The sequence below is a fragment of the Bufo gargarizans genome, chromosome 2 (genome assembly GCF_014858855.1).
Source record: "Bufo gargarizans isolate SCDJY-AF-19 chromosome 2, ASM1485885v1, whole genome shotgun sequence".
Classification (NCBI taxonomy): Eukaryota; Metazoa; Chordata; class Amphibia; order Anura; family Bufonidae; genus Bufo; species Bufo gargarizans.
In genome coordinates this window covers 470,580,630-470,592,973 of record NC_058081.1, presented here as the reverse complement: position 1 = coordinate 470,592,973, position 12,344 = coordinate 470,580,630, and the positions used below count along the sequence as shown (strand labels likewise).

The window sequence follows — 12,344 nt, the reverse complement described above, 5'->3', positions numbered from 1 at the left end:
TTGCCACCTTTGCTGGCTGGATTCATTTTTCCATCACATTGTACACTGCACTTTTCCCAGGGTTACGACTACCCCGTAATCCATCAATGGTGGTCATGCGCTGGCCTCTCAGCGCAGGCCTCTCCTGTGGCTGTGACTATGGTAGCGGGCATAGGCAAGCATGCGCAGCATCTCCCATCCCAGCCGCCTCCTATCTGCACTGCAGCGGTGGCTGTAAATCCTGGAAACGAGCAGTGTATAATGCAATGGAAAAATGAATCCAGCCAGCAAAGGAGGTAGTATGGACAATCACAATACATTAGTAAGTGTCTTGTATTAACTTTCTCTACATGATAAATGTCATTTGCTGAAGTAATACAACCCGTTTAAGCAGTGATGTACATAGAGAAGTAAGGGCCCCATAGCAAGGATGACACCAGGCCCCCCACACAGGACAGAAGGGTTTCTGCCCAAACCCCTTTCAATGACTCTTGGGCCATTTTTCCACTGCTTCATTTGCTAAAAGTTGTTCCTTTAGAGGGTAGAGTCCTGACCAAGTTTTCATCTCCAGTAGAAGAGGAGATAATCCAACTAAGACTGGGCCACCCCTCTTGCCCTGGGCCCCATAGCAGTCACATGGTCTGCCGCTATGGTAGTTATGCCCCTGCCTTTAAGTTAGACTATGATGAGAAACAATCTTAAAGGGGTGTCTCACTTCAGTAAGTGGCATTTATCATGTAGAGAAAGTTAATACAAGGCACTTACTAATGTATTATTATCATCCATATTGCTTTCTTTGCTGGCTGGATTAATTTTTCCATCACATTATACACTGCTCATTTCCATGGTTACAGACCACCCTGCAATCCAGCAGCGGTGGCCGTGCTTGCACACTATAGGAAAAAGCGTCAGCCTCTCTGGTAGCCAGGACCATGGGAGCGCACATAGGCTGGTGCTTTTTCCTATATTGTGTAAGCACGACCACCACTGATGGATTACAAGGTGGTCTGTAACCATGGAAACGAGCCGTGTATAATGTGATGGAAAAATGAATCCAGACAGCAAAGGAAGCAATATGGATAATAACAATACATTAGTAAGTGCCTTGTATTAACTTTCTCTACATGATAAAAACCCCTTTAAGGGAGCAATTTCACCCAATGTGCAAAATAATATTTCCATCTGGGAAATTGATGGCATATAGTGTGAAATGGGTCCGGATCTGTTCCGCAATTTTGCAGAACGGGTGCGGACCTATTTATTTTCAATGGGACCACAAAAGATGCAGACAGCACACAGTGTGCTGTCCGCATCCGCACTTCCGTTCCGCAAAAACATAGAACATGTCCTATTCTTGTCCACAGACAAGAAAAGGCATTTCTATTAAAGTGCTGGCCATGCGCGGTCCTCAAAATGCAGAACACACATGGCTGGTGTCCGTGTATTCACAATTTGCAGACCGCAAAACACTTGCGGACGTGTGAATGGACCCATAAATGAATGCCTCATGACGGACCGTACATACTGACTATAAAATGGGTGCTTGTAATGGGATCTAGTTTATATGAGAAAACACGACATTTACCGGACAAGAAGCTGCAGCAGGCAGTGCTACTCTGTCCTATATTTTTTACAAACTCTGCAACAAAAGCAGCTGATGTTTCCTCCAGTACAGATGTTAGTGAAACCTAACATCGACTTCTTTGCATTTAATCAATACCCCCATCAGTCAGAGCATATTTGCACTCATATGGGGTCTATTACAGTTCCACATGGTTTTAACTCAGCTTTCCTAGGAACTTGAAAGGCAAATCTGCCTAGCTATAGCACTATTTGGAAGTAAGGAGAGGATTTATTTAGGAACAATAAGTATTTAGCGGTCCCTATTACGGATCCACATAATGTGTTACTGAGCTATTCCGGGTCCCTGAATGACAACTCTAGCTATGCTACAGTATGGTGGATTTGTCACTGGGATTTTTACTTAGCTTTTCCAGGTATCTGGCTAACAAATCCAGCTAAGTATTCTATAATAGTGGGGATTTACCAATTCATAAACAAGTTGATCTGGCATTCTGGGAAAGCTGGGTAACAGTCTCCATGGGGCAGTGATGTGGCATAGTGGCTATATAAAATACTCACAATGCTGCCCTGATGTGCTGTGTGCATCTATGATATGGTACCAGGACAACATACTCTGTTGTCACCAATGCACAGTGTTGTCACTCAGCTTTTCCAGAGCCCTGAAAGGCAAGTTGGTCTAGCTATAGGAATGGATTTATCAATACATAATTAGGCAGATTTGGAATTTAGCAGTCTGGGAAAGTTGGGTAGCAAGTTCTGCAGAGATGTAATGGAGGTCACGCTTGGTACATGCACTCTGCACTCTGCACTCTGTATACACTATATCCATAAATATAATATATATATATATATATATATATATATAGACACACACATCAGGAGAACCGTGAGTATATACTAGATACGTAGTTTGATCTCCAGCAGACGTCCACATGCTACCTAACCTTCCAAAGCTGCTGAAAAGCTGTGAAAGGAGGAATCATCACTGTGTAACTGGGCAGATTATATATTCAGCTGTATATACTATGGATGGTGCTATATATACACTACAGCTGGCAGTGGCATAGCGTGGGGGGGGGGGGGGCGGGGGGCCGAAGCCCCGGGCGCAAAATTTTAGGGGGCACCATTTGAGGCAAAGTGAGGCGACTGCCCCACGTGGCGCGGCCCTGCTCACAAGTGGGGGGCGGTGGAAGGTCACAGGGAGATGAGCGCTCATTGTGGAAGCGCTCATCCCCATAGTTATCTGTATCGCCGTCCTCAGGACAGCGATACAGATGGATGTGCTGAGGGGCAGGGGAGGGAGAGGCGTCTCCCTTCCCCGTTCCTCTGATAGGCTGCAGGAGGTGCGATGGCGTCATTGCGCTGCCTGAGCGGTACAGCGTGAGACACAGGCCGGAAGAGGCCTGCTATGCATCACTGCCAAGGAGGTAAGTATAAGGCCCCTTTCACACGGGCGAGTATTCTGCGTGGATGCGATGCGTGAGTTGAACGCATTGCACCCACACTGAATCCCGACCCATTCATTTCTATGGGGCTGTTCACATGAGCGGTTATTTTCACGCATCACTTATGCGTTGTGTGAAAATCGCAGCATGCTCTATTTTGTGCGTTTTTCACGTAACGCAGGCCCCATAGAAATGAATGGGGTTGCGTGAAAATCGCAAGCATCCGCAAGCAAGTGCGGATGCGGTGCGATTTTCACGCACGGTTGCTAGGAGACGATCGCGATGGAGACCCGATCATTATTATTTTCCCTTATAACATGGTTATAAGGGAAAATAATAGCATTCTGAATACAGAATGCATAGTACAATAGTGCTGGAGGGGTTAAAAAAAATAAAACAATTTTTTTACTCATCTTAGTCCACTTGATCGCGAAGCCGGCATCTCCTTCTGTCTTCATCTTAGCTGTGTGGAGGAACAGGACCTGTGGTGATGTCACTCCGGTCATCACATGATCCATCACCATGGTAAAAGATCATGTGATGGATCATGTGATGACCGGAGTGACATCACCACAGGTCCTGTTACTGCACACAGCTAAGATCAAGACAGAAGGAGATGCCGGCTTCGCGATCGAGTGGACTAAGGCGAGTAAAAATTTTTTAATTTTTTTTTAACCCCTCCAGCGCTATTGTACTATGCATTCTGTATTCAGAATGCTATTATTTTCCCTTAGAACCATGTTATAAGGGAAAATAATACCATCTACAGAACACCGATCCCAAGCCCGAACCTCTGTGAAGAAGTTCGGGTTTGGGTACCAAACATTACAATGTTTTGCACTCGCGTGGAAAAGTCGCACGTGTTCCCGCAACGCACCCGCACATTTTCCCGCAACGCCCGTGTGAAAGAGGCCTAAGTGTTTATTTTTTTTATATGGTACAATACTGGCTACTGGCACATGATTGGGGGCCCATCTATGGGGGGCAATTGTTACTGGCACACGATTGGGGGGATATCTATGGGGGGCACTTTTTACTGGCACACGATTGGGGGGAAATCCATCGGGGGCACTTCTTACTGGCACATGATTGGGGGGCCATCTATGGGAGGCACTTCTCACTGGCACATGATTGGGGGACATCTATGGGGGCACATCTTACTGGCACATTAGTGGGGGGCACTGTGAGGGTATCTATGGGGGCACATGTTCCTGGCACATTATTTGGAGGCACCGTGGGGGCACTTTTTACTGGCACATTATTGGGTGGCACTATGGGGGCACTTTTTACTGGCACATTATTGGGGGCATCTACTGAGGCCACAAAGGAGGAGTATTTTATATGGGTGGCTTTGTATAGAGGCATTTTATACTGGGGCACATTATGGTGTGTACTATGGGGAAGGGGAGAGAGGAGTACTATGGGGTCATCTACGGGGGCCCTAAGAAGGGGTATTTTATACTTGCAAATTATGGGGGAAAATTAGGGCATTTACTGGGGCACTATATTTGGGGCATGTTATACTGGTACATTATGGGGGCACTAGGAGGAAGGGAGGAGAGGAGCACTATAGGGATATTTTATACTGGCACATTATGGGGGCACTATGGGGACATCAGCTCAACTGGGGGGCATTAAAAGGAGGTATTTTTTGCACTGTCACATTATAAGGAGAATTATTACTACTGGGGGGCATTATGGTGGGCTTTATTACTGCTGGGGGTCTAGGAGGAACATGATTACTAGTATGGGCACTATGGGAGCATTATTACTTCTGGGGCACAGTGGGGACATGTTGGGGGCACTGTAGGAGCACTATTACTACCATGTGTACTCTAGCAGAGAATTATTCCTATTGGGACTTTTGGGAGCACTATTACTGTGAAGGAACCTTGGCACAGTATCAGCTTACCACAATTATCTTTTGGGGACATTATGTTTACACTATTAGTGTCAGGGGCACTATTTTCTGGGCGCAGTTATTTTAGGGCACTGTGTGCCAATAATTATCAAAGGGCACTATCTGCATGGTACTACTATTATCAGGGGGTTTATCTGTTTCTGCAGTATAGTATTGGGGAGCACGGCAGGCAGAGTATTAGGGATGGTAGGATGATTTGTCCAAAAGATGGAAGGATGATGGAAAAGTAGTAAACTAAGATTTTTTTTTAGTGAAACTGCAGAGACGAGAAATAGCTGAAAAATGGTAGTCTGGTCTGAAGGTCTGAAAGGAGAAGATGAGGAAAGAGAACATTTACATCAAAGAGACGTCACTGGATGTAAGCGGTATGGGGTGATGTATTACCCTGTATCTTCTGTAGTGATGGGAGGGTGGATATAGAATTTGGCCCACTCTGTAGCAGCCTGGCCCCAGACTTCAGGTCACACTGTGCGTGTTCTGAATTCTGGGGGCTCACACCCATCTACTACATTATCTGTACACAGAGACTTATCACCGTGTTATCTGTGGTGTTACATAGGACTGCAGGTGATATCTACTAAATTATCAGTAAAAATGGGCGTGGGCACAGGTTGGGTGGGGGGGCGCAATACTTGGCTTGCCCCGGGTGCTGGCAACCCACGCTATGCCACTGACAGCTGCTACTGTTGGCACTATGGCTGGCACCATTACCAAATCTATTTTGTATTATTACTAAGAAATTCCTTCCAACAAAATGGCCACACTAACTGTGTATACAAAAACTATCGAGACTAAACCCAGCCCCCTCTTTCTAAACTCCTGGCTCACGTGCACTAGCCTCAGAGGGGGAGGAGGAGAAGACATGGCTGCGTGAGAAAACAATACACTGCTTTTCTATTGTATTTTTCATGGTCTGCAATCGTGATCTTACCAAACAAGAGCAAATAACAAAGACACAAAACTGATATTATATTAAGTTTTGTTGGTTGTTCTTTTTTTTTTGTTTGTTTAGTAGCGCTTTAAGAAATAAAATCGGCACAGAATTTTGAAACCAACATGAAAATGAAAACATATTTACCAGATATCAATCTGCAGTATAACATACAGCCGGCAAATAGGACATCATGTTCAATGTGACATTTCCACTTTATTAATTTATTATTCTGACATATGTTGTTGGTGACATGCAGCACTGATATATTCATTTTGTTGCAGGATTTTTGGATTGGGTGCCAAAGAAATTACAGAGAGTGGGATGTGTAGAGTTATTAAACACGGTGCAGAGGAGAGTCCAGCCGAGGTTACATGTGTTTGGCCACATACATGAAGGTAGGTAATGTTAGCCTAAGCAGTTTCATCACCTGAGTAGGCCCCAAGCCCAGATAATGCTAACCATAACCACTATAAATACCCTGGGTCATTGGGACCCTCTACCTTGAGGGACAGGTACATGTACTCTGAATAATGTTAACTTCATTAGACTTAGGGTCCATTCACACATCCGTTGTTTCTTTCCTGATCTGTTCCATTTTTTGCTGAACAGATCTGGACCAGTTGCGTACCCATTCATTTTCAATGGGTCCTGAAAAAAATGTGTGCTGTCCGTTTCCGTTGTTCCATTCCGCATGTCCGAAAAAATATAAAACTTGTCCTATTATTATCCGCAAAATCGGATCCTGGTACAATACAAAGTCAATGGATCCGCAAAAAAACGGATGACACACGGAAACATTCTCAGGAACAACGGATCCGCAAAAAAACTGACCGAAATTCGGGATATAGAAAAATACTGACGTGTGAATGGACCCTTAGGCTACATTTACACGTCAGTATTTTTCTATATCCCGAATTTCGGTCCGTTTTTTGCAGATCCGTTGTTCTTGAAAATGTTTCCGTATGTCATTCGTTTTTTGTGGAGCCATTGACTTTGTATTGTACCAGGATCCGATTTTGCGGATAATAATAAGACAAGTTTTATATTTTTTCGGACATGCGGAACGGAACAACGGAAACGGACAGCACACATTGTGCTGTCCGATTTTTTTTCAGGACCCATTGAAAATGAATGGGTACGCAACTGGTCCAGATCTGTTCCGCAAAAAACGGAACAGATCAGGAAAGAAACAACGGACGTGTGAATGGACCCTTAATTGGACTAAAATTGGAGGGTTCAGCTGCCTAGCCAGAGTTTCGAGCTGAAGGCCCTCCATTACCTCACCACCATTTCTATGGCTGCTCAGTGACCTAGCACAGAGCCGTCAGGAAAGGGAACAGCCCATGCTTGACTAGAGACACATGTAGTACATTCCCAGCCATAATGAGAGGCATAGAAAGGAGGGAGAGGAGACAGGAGTGACTTCCTAATCACCCGTCACTGCCCTCAGTGGCTCAGCCAATAATCAGTGACATGTAATGAGGTCACCTCTGGAACTCCCACTTCCATCCTTCAGGGGCTTTAGGTAGTTTCCACTGGCAGGCTGTTCTTTGAGGGTGAAGAGTGGTGATTGTGAATGACCTCAGTCCTCTCCCAGATTTACTGCCTCTATGCGATTGACAGCTGACTCATTGGAGGCAGAGTCATCTATGCAGGGCACCGAGGGGTCTAGCATCACAGTGAGGGACTGGCCAAGGTCAGGACAGGCAGAGTACATGCTGTGTGGTAAACGGTCCAAGCTCTGGGCGGGCAGCGTAGGGTCGATACAGAGGTCAGGCACAGGTCAGGTTAGGCAGAAGGGGATCAGGAACCAGTAAATGGGCAGAGATGAACTAGCACACTAAGAAAAACTATTGCTCAGGCAAACTCCAACAGGGAAAGATGCCTTATGTACCCCCAGGTTGTCAGCCCTTAGCTGGGGAAGATAAGGGTGCACGCTGGCTCTTTAAGAGCTGGAGGCAGTGCAAAGTGGGAGAGGCTTTACCGTCAAGCAGGCTGCTGCTGCCTGCATGGAGGGAGGGACAGAGGAGACCTGGTGGCAGGACGCACTGGGAAAGCAGCTGCTGATGGAACACACTGCATTTATTTCTATTCACCAGTCCCCAGCCTTCGCTCTTTAAAGGTATAACATCAATGGAGGGGAGAAGAAGCCTATCCTGATCTCAGCCCTAAACTACCTTGCTGCCAGCCTGTGTCGCCTGTTCTGGCATTCCAATCCCATTCCACCACTACCGCCAGTCCACCAATACACTGACAGTATTAAAGAAGAAGACAATTTATTATTGATAGGGAGACAGAAAGAACTAGAGAAAGTTAGATTGATAAGTAACTAATATAGATTGGATAGGAGGATTAGATAGATAGACAGGCAGCGATAGATAGATAACAGATAGATTATAGATGTTCGCATCTGAGGCAGAGGATCCAGCAGGAGCTTCCATTGTAGGTTCTGACAATATCACTAGACAAAGAAACTGTTTTTTTTCATATAGTATGTCACACAGAGAATGTGATCTATGCCTAAGTAATAATAGGCAATATAAAATACACAGCACAGCCTTATGGCAATAAAAAGAAAAAGCAGAATAACTTCTTTTGCCATTCCTTCACACACCAAAAAATAATAAAAGTTAATCAATAATTTAGATGTACTCTAAAATGGTTCTCTTGTCCCAGCAAAAACAAGCCCCTTGTCCTCAGTTATGAGGCTACATCGACAGAAACATAAAAAAAAACATCTGGAATGCGGCAACATGAAAAGTATATTTTCCAAAAGTACTAAAACAACAACTAAAAATACACATTTATCGCCTATATATTAGTAACCGATCAAATAAGGTAAAATGTTATTAATGCAACAGGGTGAACATCGCAAGATTTAAAATGTTAAAACAAATGGTGGATATTTTTTTTCTATACTACATCAGTAAATGGTTAATAAACGTTAATCAGTATGCTATGTACTCCCCATGGTACCGCTGAAAAATAAAATGCATCCCGTAAAAAGCATTAAGGATTTTAAAGCATTGGTGTAGAATGCATAGAAGCTGAATCCTTTGTGAAATTTTGCTTTGTACTGACAACATTTATAAAATAAAACAAAAATTTCTAACAAATTTAAATATCAATAAAATGTATTACATTTGTAGCTAATTTTATATTGAAAATTATTTTAAATAATTTTCAGTATAATGTTTTTAGTATTTTAAATAGATTTTCTAGTTGGTACAAAGAGACAATTCACATCTGGATGTTATTAGACTGGCTTCACATAGCGTTTTTCCCATCCGCTTAACGTATACAAAAATGTATACGTTAAACGGATGTCTCAGACGGATGCCATGCAGTGGCATTTGTTCATCATAGAGTTCCATTGTAAAAAAAAAAACAAAAAAAACACCTATACCTTTTTCTACAATTGTAAAAAAATAAAAAAATTATTCTTTTTTTACTGGCCTCTGGAGGATACAAGAACGTGGTGTGCTGCGTTTTTGTATCCTTTTTTTCTAATGTATACATCAAATGGAGGCAAAAAATGTGATGTGAAACCACCCTTACAGGTTGATAGTGTCATCACAACTTCCCCGAAAACAACAGTGCCTCCCAAAAAATAGTATGACAGTACCCCTAAAAACAATAGTGCCTCCCAAAAATTATAGGGCCAGATACATAGCGCCCAATATTGTTTTAGTGCATCACACAATAACAGTGTCATCTTTTGTGCCCCCACAACGTTATAAGGGTCCATTCAAACGTCCGTAAGTGTTTTGCGGATCCGCAAAACACGGACACCTGCAATGTGCAATCCGCAATTTGCGGACCGCACATCACAGACACTAATAGAAAATGCCTTTTCTGGTCCACAATTGCGGACAAGAATAGGACATGTTCTATTTTTTTCATGAACGAAATTGCGGATCCCGAAAAAACGGATCCCGAAAAAACAGATGTGGATCCCGAAAACGCGGATGCGGATCCAGGAAATCTGGATTTGCATCCGTTCCAGCCCCATTGAAAGTGAATAGGTCTGCAAATTGCAGAACGAATGCGGACCCAAATTACTGACATGTGAATGGACCCTAATGCTGTTCCACTTACATAGTATTCATGCCCTCTATTCGCCTCTAGATGGTAAGAATAGCCCTTTTTATCCCCTAGATCAGTGGTCCCAAAGAGGGGGCCACGGCCCAGTACCGGGCCCTGGATGATTTGGTGCCGGGCTGCGGGTACGAGGAGGAGTTTTTTTTCTGGTTATGTTTTTTTTGTATGCAGCTAAGAAAAAAAGCAAAGTGTGCATGAAATTTTTCATCTCATACACTTTGCTTGTACTGTATTACTCCCTTGGAAAATTGTCTTGCATGAAACTGGTCCTTGTTGCAAAAAAAAAAAAAAAGTTGGGGACTGCTGCCTTAGATAATGACGCATCAGTGCCCTATAAGGTAATTGCGCCTCTTTTTGCTTATAGACAATAATAATGCCCAATGTTTGCCCCATTGAAAGTAATAATGTCCCATAAATGCCCTTTCAGAAAAATATATGCCCCCTTAATGCCTCAAGTGCCCCCTAAAAGTAATAATGCCCCATGTGCCTCCTTAATATGTATGATAATGCCCCTTGTGCCACCCTGAATCAATAATAATGCCCCTGTGTCCCCAGATAAAATAATAATGCACCTGAATAAATAATGTCCCCTGTGCCACCTAAATAAATCATAATCCCCTATGTTGTCACTAAATAGATAATAATGCCCCTGTGCCCCTTGAATAAAAAATAACGCCCCCCTAATTAAATAATAAAGCCACACATCTTACCTCAAACCTCAGAGAGCTCTTTGGAAAGCTAGAGACCCTGCACAGGCAGCACGACGCAGCGATGTCATCATGCGGCTTGCACTGGGATGCTTATGTCCTGTATGTGGCTCAGCATCCTGTAGGTCTGAATTGACCTGTGGCTCACGAGACAGAGAATGGTGGAGCAGGGAGGATATACTGTAGCTCCCTGCTCTACCACAAGCCTCAACTGTATCAGTGTCCTGCAACCACCGATACTGTTGGAGTGATGCTTGTCCTGTGGACCCTACCATGGAAGTGGGCAGAAGCCACTGTCCCCTCCTGCTAGCTATGTCTCTAACCACTATTCAATGCTTAAAACAGTACCGTAATGTGACCACATATAATAGATGATAGTAACAGAGGCAGACTGAAAGTGTCATGGGCCCTTACCAAACTCTACTGTAAAGCGAAAGAGCACTTAAGTTTGGTCAGCAGTAACCCAGATATTGTATTTCTTATGTTGTAGGTTATGGCGTCATGGCAGATGGAACCACCACGTACGTCAACTCCTCAGTATGTACTGTCAATTATCAGCCAGTAAATCCTCCCATAGTTATTGACTTGCCAAACCCAAGGAACACGTGATTTAAGCAACATGTGTGCATCATCATCATCATCATCATCAGCTGGTCCATGGGTACCACATACATGTGTGATGTACAGACCAGCTTTGAAGACTTACAACCACTATGGAATTTGCAGGAATGCAAGTGGATATTTTTGGGTAAGCCTATAGCATGAAAATCATTGCCAAGCTGAACGCGACATCGGTCAGTCAGACATTTTCAGAAACAATGTTGAAAGAACTGTGACGTCATAATGATGTCATCGGGCTGCACCTGAGTCAATATCTATGGAGCTACATACAGCGAACAATGCTGCTATTGTTATTTAAAAGAACAGTAACTGCAACACAAAAATAAAAAAAAATGAAAAATGTTCAGACACTTCAAACTAAGCAGTAGGCAAGGATATGGACATTAAATGCCTCAAGATGCTGGAGACCTCATATTCTCTGTAGTAGCTGCTCATCTACTAAGGGGTTAACTATAACAAGACTGTTTTATATCTGCCCTTTGTCTCGCGGGGGGAACTAATGTTGCCAACTATTTTGCAAGCACAGTTCATGTCAGTTGTGTTGGGCTGAATTGTTCTTTCATTCTGAATGCATTTTTTTCTTGTTACTATTTTATGTTTTTTTATTCTGCTTATAAATAAAATCATTCAGCATTGACAGGAGTAATTCTGAGTTATACCAGTTTATGCATTATTAGATATAAATGATTATTAATGCATTTAATTTAGTGTTAACAGGGCAATATCCTAGTAAATTAAAGTTACACCCCTGGTCTCTACTACCTTGTGCCTCTCAACACACACAAAATGATCGCTCAGCCGATTACTGGCCACAACTTATATTGTACTGGTCCTTCGTTACGGTCTTATACTCCAGAGTTGCATTCACAATTCTGCAGGCTTTAGCACTGGAATCTCCCAGTATTTCAGTTTCATTTTAATATAGTGTAGGTACAGGGATTGAAAAATGTCTATTTGTACTAGAAAATAGAGAGTTAAGAGTCTTCTTTAACTTAGCATCGCTAAGGAGAGTATGTCTTCAGTCTTCAGCGTTCTACTGAGCGCTGAAGGCG

The 12,344-nt window shown here is 43.3% G+C and overlaps 1 protein-coding gene across 1 annotated transcript in view; it reads left to right on the top strand.

Moving 5' to 3' along the window:
* Nucleotides 1–11,280, top strand: part of MPPED1 (metallophosphoesterase domain containing 1) — a 55,236-nt gene extending 43,956 nt beyond the window's left edge. Inside the window, exons 5-6 of the mRNA XM_044277845.1 lie at nt 6,145–6,258; nt 11,162–11,280. Of these exons, the coding sequence (XP_044133780.1) occupies nt 6,145–6,258; nt 11,162–11,280 (233 nt within the window). The remainder of the gene's footprint in view (nt 1–6,144; nt 6,259–11,161) is intronic.
* Nucleotides 11,281–12,344: the final 1,064 nt, after the last annotated feature.